General features: G+C 35.7%; 1 protein-coding gene across 4 annotated transcripts in view; it reads right to left on the bottom strand.

The window, feature by feature from the left end:
• USP47 (ubiquitin specific peptidase 47) overlaps positions 1-18,460 on the bottom strand; it is a 57,630-nt gene that overhangs the window by 21,734 nt on the left and 17,436 nt on the right. For 2 of the 4 annotated variants that reach the window (XM_074149321.1, XM_074149322.1), the window contains 12 exons: positions 17,987-18,190; positions 16,939-17,052; positions 15,296-15,434; positions 13,572-13,668; positions 12,880-13,025; positions 12,081-12,160; positions 11,127-11,276; positions 5,337-5,432; positions 5,094-5,246; positions 3,514-3,681; positions 1,083-1,214; positions 303-379 (listed from right to left, as the gene is read on the bottom strand). In XM_074149321.1, the coding sequence (XP_074005422.1) occupies positions 303-379; positions 1,083-1,214; positions 3,514-3,681; positions 5,094-5,246; positions 5,337-5,432; positions 11,127-11,276; positions 12,081-12,160; positions 12,880-13,025; positions 13,572-13,668; positions 15,296-15,434; positions 16,939-17,052; positions 17,987-18,190 (1,556 nt within the window). Of the gene's footprint in view, positions 1-302; positions 380-1,082; positions 1,215-3,513; positions 3,682-5,093; positions 5,247-5,336; positions 5,433-11,126; positions 11,277-12,080; positions 12,161-12,879; positions 13,026-13,571; positions 13,669-15,295; positions 15,435-16,938; positions 17,056-17,986; positions 18,191-18,460 lie in introns of those variants that run through there. The other 2 variants (XM_074149323.1, XM_074149325.1) reach the window with 2 other exon arrangements.

Genomic DNA, 18,460 nt, shown 5'->3' with positions numbered 1-18,460 from the left:
AACAGTTATCTGAATCTATCAGAGAGGAGGACAATATTGACTTCAAAAGTTGTTCTGTTTTTGTTTCTCAGTAAGGAGCTGTGTGATACATATCTTAGCAATACACTAACCAAAAAGAATTTTCAAAAATAAGTATCACATTATTTTAATGCTCTGAAACAGCAGCCAGGATAGTTTTTACAACTATTTGAAGCATCTACTATGCATTTTCAGCTAACATGTTAAGCATGTGCATCTTGGCCATTCATTTGATTACACTAAAACACCACCAGAAAGAAGAGTAATATTACAGTACTACTAACCTAGCAAAAGCACTGGAATAATAGCCTCTGCTTCCGGAAGATCCACCGTATGTTTTCTTAATATCTTCCTGAGTTATCTAATGGAAAAATCAATTCAATGGTTATTTGAGAAACTCGCATTAATTGAGATGTGTTTATTCTCATTAGGAAAAATGGCATTACATAAATAACACATAATATTAATCATTCTGATTTTTAAATATTTCTGTTTATTTGCTGACTGAAAAAAATACCTGTTTCAAAGTGATCTACTTCTTCATTTTACAATGAACGCAAACAGAATAACTTTTTTTAAAAGGTAGGAGCCTCTTAGAAAAACATTATTCAGGTTCTTGATGGCAATAACACTTATGGATACATGTAACATCGGAAATGCCTCAGCAGGACAGGTTTAACGGCACAATCTAGATTGCAACAGATTTACAAATACACTTCTCTAAGCAAGAAGTTTTCTTCACATGGATAGAAGGCAAAATTATAAATCCAGCCTGGCTTCTTTATGATCCATTCCCCCTTCACCATCAAGAAGAAACACTCCTCTCCTCCAATGTACAAAAACCCCATACATAAATAAAAAAACCCCTAGAAATCAGTCAAGCCAATGAGTGAACCTTATGTATATGGCAGGACACTAGGATGAGAAGATGGAACAAAATAAGTGCTTGAAATATCTGCACATAAAGCCAGCTTCATTATATACGAGTGAAAAAATCACATACAAAAGGAAAACTTATTGGTTCACCTATGAGTACACAAGATAACTAAAAATATTATTTTTACCTTGCTAACATGCTGATCATTAAAGCTGTACCACTGGTCATCACTAAAAGATTTTATACAGGCATAATAATGGCCACCAGCAGCACTTCCAGAATGAACCATAACAGAAAAGAGCTCATACAGTAAAGAACTCTGGAGAGAGAAGAAAAAGATGTGAGTAAAGATAACCAAATAATCGTATTTAAAAAATTTTAAAACAATTACACAAACCCAAATGTATAAATAGTTGTATGTTACAAATCTGTATAACAGCAATGCATTACTGCATCAGACACTGACCAAAATCAGAGCTGTGATACGCTAAGCATTATACAAGAGTATGTAATAATGGAAGTAAAAAGGAACCTCCCCTTTCGCTAGCACGATGCGAGAGAGAAAAGACCAAACAACTTAAGAAAAAAAACCCATGGAAACTGTTTGAACTGGCTTAATGCATTACTGCTGCTTCCTTTCTGTACAAGCTCTGAATTTGTGACTTCTTGTGCTAGACAGGTATTAAACGTATCTCCACAGAAGAAATAAAGAAATGATCAGCTTGCCTGTAGCTAGGAAGTTTAGGCTTACTTGCTATCACACTTCTCTACATTCTCAAGGGTTGCTTTTTGCCCCTTAATGTATATTGCAAACCAGCAACACCCTATTCAACGCTTGTCAGCACTCTGCATTAGTTTCTCTCACAGCACTCTGAGGTTGCTGTCCTAAACTTTCTTTTCATAGATCACAGGTTCAAAATAAAGGGTACTAAGGACATACCTTAGTGTATATATAGCATATATCTATATATATATAGTGCATACCTCAGTGTTGTGTATACATTAGAAAATAAAACTGAACAATAATGACTCAGACAAGTGTTACAATAATTAACTATTTTTAGATTATATAGAGGAAATGCTCTGTAAATTCCTAGCATATACTGCATCTATTATTAAGATATCCAAACCAAAAAGCTAACAACATGGCTTGACAGCTAGTTTGCCTTGGGAACAAGTAGTATGAATTAACTGGCCAAAGCTACTCTCAATATTAGGATATGGCATTTGCATTACAGATACATTACAATACTCTGTCCCTGTTTCAGTCAAGTGACTATCTAATAATTTCTTTTTTCCAGCTAAGATTGACAGTATTCAGAACACTGATCAAAAAACCCTCTCAAATAGTTTAAGGTGAATGTAAACAGGGACAGGTGTACAGTTTAAAATACAAGCTGGCCTTCAAATAATTATGAAACTAACAGTTACAGACAAACAGCTTCCTAACGAGCCTGAATAAAAGCTATTGGCCAAGCTTCAAATGAGTTCACTGAGTAACAACCCATGCAATACACATTGTAGACATTACCATAAACCTCAAAGATTCTTGATGAATTTTGTATTGGCAAGAAAATTTAATCAGGTTTCTTGAAAATCTCTGTTAATCTTTATGTCCCACAGAAGGATGGCTGCTATCCTAGACTGACTTGCTGCTCAATTCCTTTATATTAAACTCAAGATGACTGAATGAATATTTAACATTTAAGCCCATAGCCTCATCTATATGGCCATTTATATAACAAGAAATGGATGGCAGAGATTGATCAAAAATCTCCAATCTTCTCCTACTAAACTGCAAAACATTTTTGCAGTCAAAGCTGGTAGGACCTTTAACAGTTGGCCTCAAAGGAAAAACAGCGCTCACAATGCAGAAGAGTCTTCAATTTGAGGGTCTGCTACCAAAACCTGGGAATTCTCAGTCTGACAAGCTGGGAAGACCTTTATTCTCAGAAGATCTCCAGATCAGTTGCTTTCTTTTGCTGTAGTGTCAATTTTTGGAATTTGATTAAAAACACATGGTCCCACCCCCAATGTCAGAATTATTTATATTTTTATCATTTACATTTGTAGTGTGTTAACCCTGGACAGCAACTAAGCACACCCCCAGTCAGTCATTCACTGTTCCCCTCCAGTGGGATGACAGAATCGGAAGAGCAAAAGCGAGAAAACTTGCGGTTGGAGAGAATGACAGTTTAATAAGTGAAGGAAAGCAGGAAAAAAAAAAAAAAAGATGCAATGATGCAAGGCATCACTCACCACCTCCCACCAGCAGACCAAGGCCCAGCCAGTCTCTGAGCAACAGCTACTTTGATAAGCCCCCAGTTTTTACTGCTGAGCATGACATACACGACAGGGCATGGAATGTTCCTCTGGTCAATTCAGGTCAGCTGTCCCAGCTATGTCCCCCTTCCAGCTTCTTGCCCACCCCTAGGCCTACTCGTTACAGGAGCAGAATGAGAAACAGAGAAAGCCTTGGTGCTGTGCAAGAGTTAACGTGCTGGTGTGCTACGAACACTGTTTTAGTCACAAATCAGAATAGAGCACCATACAGGCTGCTATGAAGAAAACTAACTCCATTCCCAATCAGACCCAGTACAACGTTTTTGTAAACATACCTTTTCACTGCCAGCTTTAGAAAGTCTTTCTGCTGCACTATTGCTTTCAAGGCAGATTCCTTCATCAACTCCATCATCGTTAGAAAAATCATTGCTCATCTGATCACTGTGACAACTGCCTTCATTTTCAGCTCCACTATCAGTGCAACTCTCAGTCTGAGGAGACTTCTTAAAAATAAGACATACATGCTAATATTATACAACATTTAAAGTTACATGGAACAAGAAATAATATGTTTGTGAAATGAAAAAAATCCCCATCTGCAAAACAACGAAACTCCTCAAAAACCTAGAGACCTCTGCAATTCAGCATCGAGAATGGACTTGTTTCTGTTAGTAACTGTCTTCAGTCTACCTCTTAGATCAGTATTTTCTGGTCTTGTGTGCAACTGAATGGTAATTACCTGATCTCATACTTAACAAGATTATATTTGTTACTAGCCTATTCCATTTACCAGTTAATTCAATTAAATACCTGGAGGTCTAATACCAGACAGTAAATCCTATTGCAACATGGCCCAGATAATCAGAACTGATTTGACTGGAAATATTTTCAGCCACAAAGACTTTTTTCCATTTCAACTCACTGGACAGAGTCAAAGTATTACAGTAAGACTGATTAGTGTTCTATTAGCGTAAAAGCATGATGTCAACAATGCTACAAAGGCAGTTCATTTAGTCAGTATATTCACCTCTTACCTGATCCTCTATCCTCAGGATAATTCTTTTGATTTTCTGACAGTTGTTAATTTTGTCTCAAGTTCTATCTCTCTGATGAATCTTCATTCTCATTTAGCCTCCCCAGTAACACTTTGAGAGGTCTCAAATTGCTTAAGTGGCACACTTCATAAACCAAAGGTTTGTACAGGGTCAGAAAATCCCCTCCATAGGCATATCAATGGAGTACTTCTTACACCACTACAAGCTAGCAAAGTGACATAAAGTGTTCACGAATGGAGTTTGATAAAAAATTTAGTCTTTAATGCAGAAAGTACATTAAATGCTTTTTGGTGAATGTAACTACAAAACACGCATGAATTTTGGCCAAAACCAAAAAAGTCAGAAGCCAGAAAAATATGCAAGTGAAAAATAACATTTTTAAAAGTCTGATTTCTACAGCATACACAACATTGTGAGTCAGAGGGAAGGATCACTAATCATTCATGTTTTCTGGACTAACCTCAGTGTTCAGAGTTTCAAAACTTTTTATCATCTTTTGTGACCAAAACAGACTCAGCCACAAGTTTAAGAAACAAGTTTCATTCTGGATTTACAGCATATGTAGAAGCCCTGAGACTTGTGCTTTTAAATCACTCATGTGATGATATAAGAAATCAGAAAAAGCTTATTTATGGAAATATGAAAACCCTGTAATGATTCAAGAACATGCTTCCTTTTCAATTTAACAAAAATCCACATGGACAGATTTAAAAACTTCAAATTAAAATATTGCCATGGCTAAAGAACATTTTATGTAGATGAATAATGTTGTTAAAATGGGTTTATTAGATCGAAGTTTTAATTTTCTTATTGAGAAACGTCAATAAAGTAAAAGACTTCTCTGAAACCAAACACTTTACCTCATCTTCAACGTCAATGAAGACACTCATGTCTAACTCCTCAGGAAAAGTCATACGATCATTGAGTTTAATTCTGTGCATAGTGGTATAATCGAAGTCAAATCTCTTCAGCTGTAATGTCAGCAGGTACGGAAAATGCAAGAACCGCAGACCCTAAATGAAGCAAAACCAAGATTATGCTACTATTGTCAGGATTGGTATTTACCGAAAGCAATTTTCACAAATTATTTGGACAGTCTTTACCTTCCTTGCATCACATTTCTTCTTACATCGTTCACAAAAATACTGATTGGGGCCATCAAGAATCTCAGGCTGAATGAAAGCATGCAGTGCTTCTTCCTAATAATAGAAAGATGTTACCTGATTTTTAAAGAATGTTTACTATATAAGTAAAAATCAGAACGATAAATTTACAATGAGATTGCAAACACATGCAAATTGCTTCACTTAAATCTACAATCAAAATTTGATTGACATAAACTTTGACACAGACACAGTTAAAATCTGAAGAGAAACCAACCCTTCTACCGAGCCCAAAGTTAAACAAACCACAATTACTGCTAACTATATTTCATTCAGTGTTTGATGAATCCAAATAGTCTTGTTTATTAACATACAATATAAAATGACATTTACTCCTGTTATCTTGCACATCACATTTAGTCATGTCTGTTCAGTCAAGTACTGTGAAAACAAGCCTATTTTTTAACGCCACTTTGGCCCTGTTCTCCCAGAATTTTGATATGGTGGTTCTGCATTTCAAGAAGAATTTTTCCCAACAGGTAGCATCCAATTATTACTGGGGTCGGAGGGAGGTGGCAGGAAAAAACATTACTCAGTTCCTCAGTGCCCTAACTGAAGACAGCCTTAGTCCCATTCTACAAAGCAACTTAGGAAACTACATTTGAAGATAATACTTTTAAGTGAAAGGTGGGGAAAAGACAGAGGGAGAGTGTTTGAGCTCCACACCCAAAGGAGTGAGAATCAGACATGGCCATCTCCTCTAGAGACAGAACTAGGTTCCTAGCGTAAGCCTTATGAGACAACTGACCAATAACTGGAATTTTGTCCTCTGACAGCTGCCTAAAAATTCTGTAACTAATGCTAAAATCCAGGAGTTTAATGATTTCTACTTTGCTCCTCTTTACTGCAAACAATATTCAAAATGCAACCAAACTGAACATTAATCCTGCCCATAATGTAATTTGCAACAATGGTATTGCACATAAGTTGTATATACTTGAGAACAAACTTTTCAAACAAAATTCACTAAGAATACCGAGATGTGTTTAGTGAAGAATTTTACCCAGAGATTTTAAAAGTTAAAACCTTTAACTCAGCTTGTAAGCCGACAGGCTCTGGGTTTCTGAGCTCCACGTAGAACCCAGAAGTTCTCTGTTCAGCTATAGAGGTGAAAACAAATGCAACTTGCATGTTTAGACATTCAGTTTAAAGCAAAAGATCAACAGAAACAATGGTTTTCAAAATAATCATATCTTATGAAGGACTGTAGCTGTTCCCTGAAGTCTGAATACGTAAGAGGGGGCTTAACTGGGCCTCACCAATTGTAACATGGCTGGGACAGAACTTCAGTTACTATCTAAATCACGTTGTTAGATAAGCCACACTTCAGGAGGAAATCAAAGAAACTTCCCCATAAAACTCCAATTCTTCCTTTCTCCCTTCTTTATGAGAAGCCAGGGAAGCAGCAAGAACGATAATAAAACATATGTTTTCCAAAGGCTGTTGCTGTTCTAGGAGAAAGGACTTTTTTAAAAAAGGACTGTATTCCAGGTGACAACTACTCACAAATGAAAAATGTGCTAACCTCAACAGAACAATGGTACACAGAAGGCAGTCATCACACACTACCATTTTTGGATCCAGCCAGAAAAGCCTTTGAACAGCCCTCGAATCACAGCTGTTCGGCAGAGAGACTCTTTAGACACATGAAAACATTTTAGAGTCTGAACTGAACTGCCATCTACGTATTTACTTCCTTAAACACTACAGAGGCTGAGTTGCTTTTTACTCAAGTGCAACATACCACCAGTGTTTAGTAAGATTGTGCACCGAGATATGAGGAATCTCATTCTAAAAGGTAAGAAAGAAGACTAAGCAAGTTATAACCCTGCTTAAAAAGAAAGGGGAAGGGATTACTGCATTTTGACCATTCTGTAAAACAGTTTAAGGAATTAGTACTCAGAACTATTTAAACAAAGACAAAGTTGATAACCAACATGGAAAACATGAAACGTAGACACCATCACAGTGTCCACAGAACTATCCATTATGAATCAAGTGCCAGTTAAGACAATAAAAATATATTTCAAGCGTAAGAAAAGTTGCAGTTTATGCATCACCATGAATATGAATGAATGGGAATATATGAATGATGGGACATAAGTGGTTATGTAATGTTTACAGACTGTGTGATGTGCAATTTAACAAGGAAACATACTATAAATTCCCACATATGGAACAAAGCGATGGACCTTCAGACCCCCCCCAAAACTGAATGAAGTATTATAACATTACTCTTGTGGTTTCACTGCTTACCAGTGAGCTGTGCTTTGAAAAACCTAATTAAAAAAACTCTTGAGAACTCCACTATTTTTGACCTATGTGAATATCCATGTATTTTTCAATCCTTGTAAAGGGAACATCGCTGCTCTTCAGGTATACTTACTTATGTCTCCTCTGGTTTTCTCCTATCTAATCTTTACACTGAAGTGAATTCTGCTGATTAGGATGTTTCTTAATGCAATTCCTATTCTAATACAGTTCACCATTTTCTACTCTGACAGTTTACTCAGCAAAACCAGTGATAAAGCTTCTACACTGCACAACCTGTCACATAACACCCTCCATTTTTGTGCAACTCTAAAGTAAACGTTACCTTGGAATTTATCTTCAAAAGAGGTAACTATTATGTGGTCTTAGAGCTAGTAAGCATTTCCACCATTCCCAATACACACACACACTTCAAAATATACCATAGAAGATCAAGCAATAGATTAGTATGACAAAAGCTATTTAAACTTCTTTATAATTCACAGAAACAAAAGAACAATATAGGCTGAGAGACTTCTGGAGATCTTCTGATCCTAACTCCCTGCTCAGAGCAGGTCCAACTTAAAGCACATTCCTCAGGGCCTTGTCCAGCCACGTTCTGAGTACATCCAGTTTTTAATATTCCGATTATGAGATTCCTAACACTCATCATACTAAAATGCCAGAACAAACAGTTCAAACTGATTTCTGACTAAAGATATACACTTAGGACACGCTCTTCTTCACAAAAACGCATTATCAGTAGTCCGACAGGTATCTTACAGCAAGCGTTTATATAAAACCTGTGAACAGGAGCAGTAGAACCTTAATAAAAAGTTACACAATAAAAAAAATTTGGAAACTAATTGCCATCTCAGATTTTCAGAGCTCATCTACTTTTCCGATGTCCAAAGAACATGCTCAACTACAAATACAAGACCTTGTTGTTACCAATCTAGCTTAAAAAAAAAAGTAAATGTCGTATCATCCATATTCTAACTGCCTTCAACAGTTTTAGTTTGGCAATGACACCACAAACTAAGTTCACATGAAGCCCAAATTAACTTCTACCCAAAAATACTCTACTTGTATGCATACTTAACACCCTTAAAAGAAAAGCTAACATACAAAAGATGGTGAAAACTAACAACACTTAACGAAACAGAACTGTATTTGCTAAATCTCCAGAATACTTATATTATTACTAGTCTTCTGGTATTACGAAGTATTTTCCACTGTTTTCTAGTAACGTAATTTCAGCATGTGAGCTAATTCCCCAGGAAATAAAGAAAGCGTAACAGTATCCTTCCCGGTTCTTCAATGTTCCCATGTATTTAAGAAGCAATACATACATATTTACAGATAAATGCAACATTTGAGGTATTTACATTTTTTTGGTAGTACACAATGTCGAACAGTGGGATAATACACTTTATGTGGCATTCTACAGATTAACCTTACTTGAAGCTCATACATCCATTCTCTCTTATTAGAAAGTAATGGAAAATCACTTACCTCTAACTAGAGTTCTTTGAAGGTAGTATCCTCCTTAGATCCCCTATCTTGGGTTGTGTCGCCTGCTGCAAGTTCCCTTAGGAGCTGACTAGCAAGGTCTAAAAAGTTTTACATTCCCTTCTATAAGCCCTATTAGCGCATGTGTGAAGTTTTTGATCTCTCATACCCTTTTACCTACACCTACTAAATCACCATCATCTATGGATCAATGGAGGATACTACCTTCAGAGAATTCCATTTAGAAACAGGCGATTTTTCCCTTCTCCAAAAGCAAGTATCCTCCATATCTCCCCACTGTTGAAGACTACAAAACTAAAAATTACATCTGCTATAGATAATACAAATGCAGGGAGGAGAATCAACTGAATATTATCAGAATACGAACTAAAAAAGCTCAAAAATTGAAGCATCAATACAAATTGCAACCACGTAAGTCTGTGTAACAAAAATCTTAAAATTATTTTCCTCAACGTAGTAAACCCAGCAAATGCTGATTTTCAATATCAAATACTACTAAAAGTAATCTGATACTTATATTCCTAATTGTTCAAGTTTTCTGTGTTTTTACAAATGTCTTTTTTTTTTTAGCATTCTACTATAGACTTCTCTACTAAAGAAAAAAATTCCAATTTGAGAAAAATGTACAATGCATTGTTAAATGCAGAATACGACCACATGAACTGCATAGTCTTCAATAACAGATCAGAAAATTTTCATTACTGAATAAAAGTTATAACAAAAAATTTTGTTTTAGGGAATATTTCTAGAAATTAGTTTTAAAAGCTGAGAAGGGAAGTCATCCACATAAAATATCAATCTGTATCAATGGAATGGCAGCGCTATTACAGCTGAAATACATACTACAACAGAAATACAGCTTCTATTAGCTGGGTAGTTTTAAATAAATTTAATGCAATCTTAGAAAGAATTCAAAGGCCTTTAACTTGAATCCTTTTTGAGAGATCACTGTCCCTCCTCTTTACTACTTCTCAAGATTGGTATTTAAAGTTTGACAGTATGAAGTTCTTTGAACGTACACTGCACCTAATTCTAACAACTTTTTTCTTAACAGAATTACTGTTAAGAATTACAGAGTATTAGTGCCAACATACTAAATACAAAAGGAAAAATACTTTATATATAAAGTAATCCTGGTAAGCCAATTACACAATGAGTGTTCATTTAAAACAACCTTTACTGAAAGACTTGTTTGATTTATTCTTATTCTTTTTCACCACTTCATCTATAGTACAGGTATTTTAAGCCACAAGAGTGGAATTCCACAGTTTGTAATCACTTCTTTTCAAGGGGGTGGAAAAAATAAAACAAAAAAACTTCCACAGATTTATTAAGCAATACATATGCTTGCCAACATCAGTAATGCTGGAGCAAAAGTGACCAAGAACACTGATGTACAATAGGATTTTTTATTATCATTAAATCGCTTATTAAAAGCATATGGTATTTGAGAAGTGAACTTGAAAAAACACAGCAACAACATGGCAATTAAACTAAGAATTCTAAGCCCACGTTCTGCTCTTTCACTAAGATTTTCAACAATGCTATGAAAATTTAGCAGATGTGCCAATAAAGAGAACAAACCAAATAAAACTTAGTGATCTCATAAAATTATCTCAACTAAATGCTGAAGATTTTATCAGGAAGAAAATAATTGATTACTGCAGCCTTAAGGCAATAAAGTTGCATTTCCCCTCCCCTTATACATGCACCAGTAGGACTCATTGAAGGGCAAAAGAAAAAAAAAAAAAAAAACACAAACCAAAAAATAACCCAAAAAGCCAAAAAAAATCTTCTAGAACTTGCTAGCTGGTTCACTGCACAAAGACGAACACCCCAAGATGGAGTATCTAGGATGATACTTACCACGTAACAAATTATACCACTGTCGCATTATGTATTCTATGTGTGTATGGATGCACTATTAGTCAGCATAATAGTACACACCACGCTAGCAAACGCCTGGTTGGAGCCGTACGGCCGGATGACCAAAGGAATATCCAGGTAAGTGTCGATTCTCCAGCCTTCATAGCCACATTCTAGACATCTTACATAGTCCTTCAGTTTGCCTTGATACAGTTGATTTATAAGATCGGCCTGAAACAAACAGATATTCAGAGCTTTAAACAAATGAAACAAAATATATTTCCTTTGTTTAGTTTTACAAGAAAATGCCTTTTCAAAATTCAGTCTGAATGGCATAGCTACACAGTTAGACTACAACTCCCACTGCACAAAACACTTATCAAATGAGTTTCTCAAACCATGTTATATAAGCTTCATGGCACACTTTTATGGTCACATCTTAAGAGCGACTACAGAACTACCAAAACTGGAGTTTGTGTTTTAAAAACAAGCCTGATCTTGCAGACGTTGTCAACAGACTCACTGATAACTGCAGTTCTTCCCTGCGTCTCCAGAGGCAGGTGCAGAATGAAAAAGGAACTGACAATCTACAAATCTGACAATTGCCTACAACAAGTTGGCCACTTGTGTAGCATGTGTTAGGAATATATTCCTATCTTTCTCCTACATTAGAAGACTGGCTTGAGCTGCAAGAGCCCACGAAGTAGCCAAATAAATACTGACAGCAAGGAAGCTATCAGAGGAGTTACACAATTACTTTTTGTGCTTCAAATAAAAAACAAGTATCCAGAGTTCAGGATATTCCCACTTTTAACTGGGGAAGGAAAACATAAGCAACACACCTCTCAAAAGCTGAACTTTATAGTAGTTTAACTATTGCATCAAACAAGAAAAATGGCTACTACTGTAGAATTTTAATAACCTTGTATTTAAAATTCACTTAACATTTGTCACAATCTTCCTTAAAAAAACCCAACAAAACTGACAACAATACCACACTGCTGATTGAATGGAAGAAAGTTTTTACACAATTACCTGTTCCGTTTGCTTCCACTTCTGCTCCAAAGCATCAAACATGACTCTACAAAGCTCCTGTACATCATGTTGCTGCCATGCTGTTAGAAATTAAAATTAATCTTAATTAAAACCAAAGATGTTATTAGCCCCAAAATTCACTACTGGGCCAGTGTTCAATTCCACAAGCAGCTGCCTCGCAAGTTAAGTTAGAAAAATAAGCAGGCAGCTTGCTCACAATGTGTACGTATAAACAAGAATTGTGTACATAAGCAAGAATATGTAAAAAATATAGAAATGCTAATATGCACTGTTATAAAATAAACTGGTTCTGAATTATTTCCCACTTTGTACTGATCCTATAAAATTATTTTTTTTTCTTTGTAAGTGTAAGGACACTGAAATGCAACTCCTTATCATCATGTGATTACTCCATGGAAAAATCGGCAAGTTATGCGACAAAATTACAATACAGTGTCAAAAAGACAAACACAGTGTTTGATTTTATGGAATTATCCATATTATATTCTACCAACGTGGAATGAGTGCAGTTAACATCTGTGATTCAAAACAGATGCAAGTTTCTCATAAAGAGCTACTTCTTTAGAAACAATTAACAACTGTAATGATAGCTGAATTACAAAAATACGTTTTTTACTTTAACAGCCTAAAACTCACAGACATAATTTCTTTTAAAATCAAACATACACCACAAAGTACCCATTTAGGACTATTTTGTTTGCACTGAAACAAAGTGGATTTAGGCTCCCAAAAGGCAGCTGCCGAAGCAAATCACACAAGCATAATAGCTGCATATTACCCTCACTACTATCCCATCCAAAACTCCGTGTAACGTCTGTTGTTTCAATTGCTCTTTTTTTGCTGGTCTGCAGTAAAACAAACAGTCTTTGAAGTTGGTAGGGGATACTCGTCACAGGATCCTCTTCAGATTCTTCAAATTCCCATCTATTCACAACACAATATATTCGACAATTAAAAATGCTTTGAAAACATCACTCGAAAGGCATTTAAATTAGCATTTATTACATTTCAACAGGTCTGCCAGATTATAGAGGTTAACTGTGGCTCTGTTTCTTGGGAAAAGTCTTGGGAAAAATTAAATTGCTTTCCATTTCTGCAGCAAATGACAATACTATTCTTTAAGCGTACAAACCTAACACAAACAAATGAAATAGTTTTGAAGCCATTCACGGCACAAATACAGACATGAAGTACCCTTAGTATCAAACTTAATTTCAAGTTTGATGTTTTCAAGATGAAGTAAATTCTTTTAAAAGCTCGTTCATGCCACAAGCAATAACATATCTCAGTATTTTACTAAAAATCTGAGGCTTTTAAGCAGATATAATTTATAACAGTCTATCCAGCTTCACTTGGAGTATGTTTTTCAGTATCCCAACAAGGAAATTTTGACAGGAGGAATTAAAAAGGCTCTCCTACCAACATATACCAGGACAAATTTAAGAACAGGTTTTGATTGTATATACTCACTTATATAATGCATTTCTAAATTCAGGAGTCATGAAAAGCGTTTGTAGAAGGCTGTTCAAGTAACAAGTCATTGCCTGATTTACTAGCCCCACATAACCTAAAAATACAAGCAGAATGAGATGGAAATAATGCAAATAGATGGGAAATCACTTTAAGAGTTAAAACATTTGACAAGAAAACAATTTTGTGATAATGTTTAAAAACTGCATCCATCTGTTGTCATTTATTGTTGTTATTTGCACTACAAAAATTGAGGGAATATTAAAATTGCTCACTTCTGAGAGCAACAGAGAGTAAGAGTTTACACAACAGAAATAATTTCCTTCAATGACACAAAGCTATTTTAGTGATAGTGAATTATGTTTCACAATAATAACCAATATTTAATGTTGAACACTGCACCAATGGGGACATAGGTAACTGAAAATATTTTAACAGTTGATTTCAATATTTTACAGAAGAATCTAGTGTTAAGAAAAAATTATGTACTAGCTTACTTACTGCCCGATGTCAACTAAAAATATCCTTGTTATAATGTAAATACAATTTGCATCTGCATTGGTTTGCACTATCATCTCAGAACTATAAATAAATGAAAAAAAAATCTTTAAATTGCCCACACACATATCTTCTAAAACATTCTCCCAGAATAACCAATTAAAACAGCTACTAAAAATCAGTGTCATTTTTATTAGCTGAGAAGGAAATTATTTACTTTTTTCTCTCAGATTTTCTCCGAAATATACAGTATTAACAACAGTTGCTAAGTAAGCAGCATATCCTGAAGCATAGTGTAATAAAGAAATTAAATATGCCTATTTATACTCTGAAGCTCTTAGTAAGTATTAAAAAAAACACACGTCATCTCAGTTCCATACTAGTAATGAAAAGGCAGCTCTTCCGTGCAAAACACAGACATTTTATATGAAGAGACTGAGTTAGAACACACATTTATTAGTCTGCTCTACAGAGATCACCTACGCACAGTTATATTAAATGAAAAAAGGCACGTGTCAGAAACTTTTTTATCTCTTGAACACACATGAATTGATGTAATATGAATGTGGTCTTTCTGTCCGCTCAACAAATTTAGTATCAGAGGAGTTTGTCTCATTACGGAGCTATAACTCGCTGTCTCCCCCTGTGCAGCAAAGGCCCCCAGCCAGCCTCCTGGGACCTGCCTTGGCACTTCTCTGCGAGGCAGAGCTGCGCGTCCCTTCCAGAGGGAGTCTCTGCTTGCTGGTGGGGAGCCAGGCAGCGGAGGACGAACCTTGTGGGCAAACATGGTGCAGGCAGAGAAACTGCAACCAGGGTCTACAGGAGGAAGACTTGAGTTAAGACACGGAGTCAGAGATCTGGCAACAAGCCCCTCTGTAACAGAGCACGAAGCACTCATTAAGCTGTGAGCATACACACAGCTTGAGGTGAGTACCTTCTGGTAACTCAATCCTGACTACTCAACTAGGAACACAGCAGCAGATCAATACTGAAAAGGAGGGGTCCTGACAGAAAGTTTGAATTGCACTGTCACGAATAAGAAAAGGATGGGATATTCCCGAAGTGATACGAGAATACTGTAGAAAACATGATGGAAAATGTAGTAGTGATGTGGGTATTTTAAAATAAATTGCATTTTATTTCAAAAGCTCTTGAAGTGCTGCTATTTGAAAATATGCTAAAATAATTACAAATTATCATTGTCTTTAAAAGAGAGAACACTATACCTGTCTCCGATTTGCTCAGGACTGAAGAATAAGAGTAGCTTTGACTGACATAGTCATTGGTGCAGCCAACAGAGCCTTCTCTTGGAAGAGGGCCTATAAATCTGTCTTGTGCACTGTCATCTGTTGTACCTGACTCCTCCTAAAAATATAAATACACTGATTTTATGCAAAATTAGACAACAAATTTTTATTGAAGCACCTACAAGTTTTACTTCTTTCTCTCATGGCTAAGAAATCAATTTTGTTAGTGTATCACACAAATTTTACAAAATTGCACATATACAGTTGCTTAAGGAACTTTAATTCTGCCCTCCAAATTCTCAAGCCCTTCAGAAATCATTCTTTGCATTAGGAGGAGCAAATGTCCTTTAGGATACTGTATAATCAGATAGAGTACCATAGTGCATACAACAAACAAGTTTGCAATTTAGCATTTTCTATGTCTCAAATCTCAATGCACTGAAATACAGAAGGAGATTTTTTTTTTTTTCAGATATAAAAATTACAATTCTATACTCTTTCAGAATCACTCCGAAATTCTGACCTTGTGCACAATTATTTAAACATGGGGTTTGGGTATTTCTTCCTCTTTTCAGGTAATTAAGTCCACAACAAAGGCTAAGTAGGCCAGCATTATGCTGATACGAGAGCCGAGTAATGTAAGGCTCCAGGGAGACCTCATAGCAGCCTTCCAGTATCTGAAGGGAGCCTACAGGAGAGCTGGAGAGGGACTCTTTGTCAGGAGATGTAGTGACAGGACAAGGGGTAATGGTTTTAAATTGGAAGAGGGGAGATTTAGATTAGATATTAGGAGGAAATTCTTTACTGTAAGGGTAGTGAAACACTGGAACAGGTTGCCCAGGGAAGTTGTGGATGCCCCATCCCTGGAAGTATTTAAGGCTAGGCAGGATGGGGCTTTGAGCAACCTGCTCTAGTGGGAGGTGTCCCTGCCCATGGCAGGGGGGTTGGAACTCGATCCTTAAGGTCCCTTCCAACTCTAACCATTCTATGATTCTAATAATATATCACTAGCCTATATAATCCCTGATTTACATAAACAGAAGCTGTGGTTATCTTTCACTGCATCACGTATTCGAGAAATATGAAATTTCAAGTATTTTGTTACGGAAGACATTTGGTTCTAGCTACAATGACAACTCTTCTTTAATATATGCGTATATGTATTTTTTTTCTTAAAGGTAAATTTGGAAGTAGGTAATTGCTGTTGATACAGGACTGCCATTTCTGAGAATTCTGTCAGAAAGACCTAATATTGCTTTCAAACACTCAGAAGAAAAGGATTAGGTGTATGATTAAACCTGTATTGTTAACACTTACCTCTAAATAAGTCAAAGATATAATTAATTATATAACCTTAGAAAATTACTCATAGTAAAGCATTACATAAATATTTGACAAGCATGAATAAAAAGTGACAGTAAATCATTACTAATGGAATTAATCCTACTTAGGAGAAACCTAAAAGTGCAAGATAATAGTCAAAGCCTGTTGAGAAGTTTCCTGAGGAAGTCATTGTATGAAATATACAGTCCAATTTTCTTTCATTTTCTGATCACACAAGAGCAATACACAGAACATACACCTCTCTCCCCCCAGTGTAGCTGAACAAAGCTTTTACTTACCGGCATTATATGAGGCTGCTCACCATCTTTGTCTGTCAAATGCAGAAAGTTCTTCTTCCCTGGCTCAAAACCAGCATCAAGAATCGTTTTGTCACTGTTCTGATCTATTGGAGTCTGCTTAAAAAAAAAAAAAAAAAAAAAAAAGCAAAAAACCAACTTGTTACAACCAACTAAGTACATTGGTTGAAGTAGCTTCTGACACACTAAGATGAAATGAAAATAAATAATTATCCAGTATAAACAAAATATACTAATCATTAATACTGAAAGAACTTGAGAACAGTTTAAGACAGTGCAAACTAAGTATTAAAGTACAGTTTAGTACTCAGAAGTTAGTTAATCTATTCAGGAGTCAAGACACTGTCTACAAGTTTCTCGCAGAATATCAAACCATCTAGGGTCCCATATAGCTTGCACACTTTTTTTTTTTTTAAAGAGAAAAAAAGTTGAGCAAGTATAAACATGATCAGAAATAAACTAACGTCTATGTCTTAAGGAATCTTACAAAGTTTTCTAGGTGCATCTATAGAAACCACATTAACTAAAATCAACACCGATTTACAATAAAGTACAGAAACAATAATAATGATAATGAGGATGATGATAATAATAATAATGATGATCATTTTTGTATTATAAATTCAAATAGGTATAAGAAACATGAAAAGCCACGACACAGCATGCTTCTGTTGATGAGAAAACATTTCTCAAACAAGACCACAGGAAATAGAGGGGTTAACTATGGGTATTATCATTAAAAAAAACGCACTGATAATGAAAAGTAGCATTACCTCTGAATGATCATATTAGTTTCTTTTGTTTAATGATTAAATACACATCAATTAAGAGCACATTTTGAGACTAAATTGTAGATATAACACAAAATAAAATTCAGCCAAATCAAGAGAGGTGTCGATCTGCTCTGGTGCACCAACTGCAAATTTTTACAGGAATTAAATGAGCACTACACCATACAGACAGCACTTTTCTATAATGTGAAGATACAAATCTTTGCTATGAAGAGGAAATAAAAAGTACTTTGCCATACCGTATCAGTTACATTATCTCCATTTCCCCACACTAAATCAAAAGTTCCATTCACGTAGCCCACTTTTGAAGCCACATCTTCAAACAGCCTTTTAAGTGGTGTGGAAGCTGGCAGGTTCAAGGTAACACGCTCATTCACCGTCTTGGAATTTGTGGTATCTTGTATTATACACAGCACCCTGGGTTCCTCAGCAGCACTTTCCACCTGAAATGACAGCAGGCAACAATTAATGAGTAAAGCCAAGAACATTTTCGAGTTCAGTTGAAAAATCAAAACAAGACCTCAGCAGTAAAACGTGGTATACTTTTACAACCTAGGAATCGTAAAACTGGACTGTATTTTTGAAAGCAAGCATAAGAAAATTAATAACCTTCCAGTTTTGGGACACCTATATAAAAAGAAGTTTAATTTTCATAGAACAAGAACGAATTTGGGTGAGCGGATTACTGTGTAGAAAATGCTCAAGTTCTGCAC

This window comes from Numenius arquata, chromosome 6 (assembly GCF_964106895.1).
Source record: "Numenius arquata chromosome 6, bNumArq3.hap1.1, whole genome shotgun sequence".
NCBI lineage: Eukaryota > Metazoa > Chordata > Aves > Charadriiformes > Scolopacidae > Numenius > Numenius arquata.
This window is presented reverse-complemented; position numbering and strand designations above follow the sequence as displayed.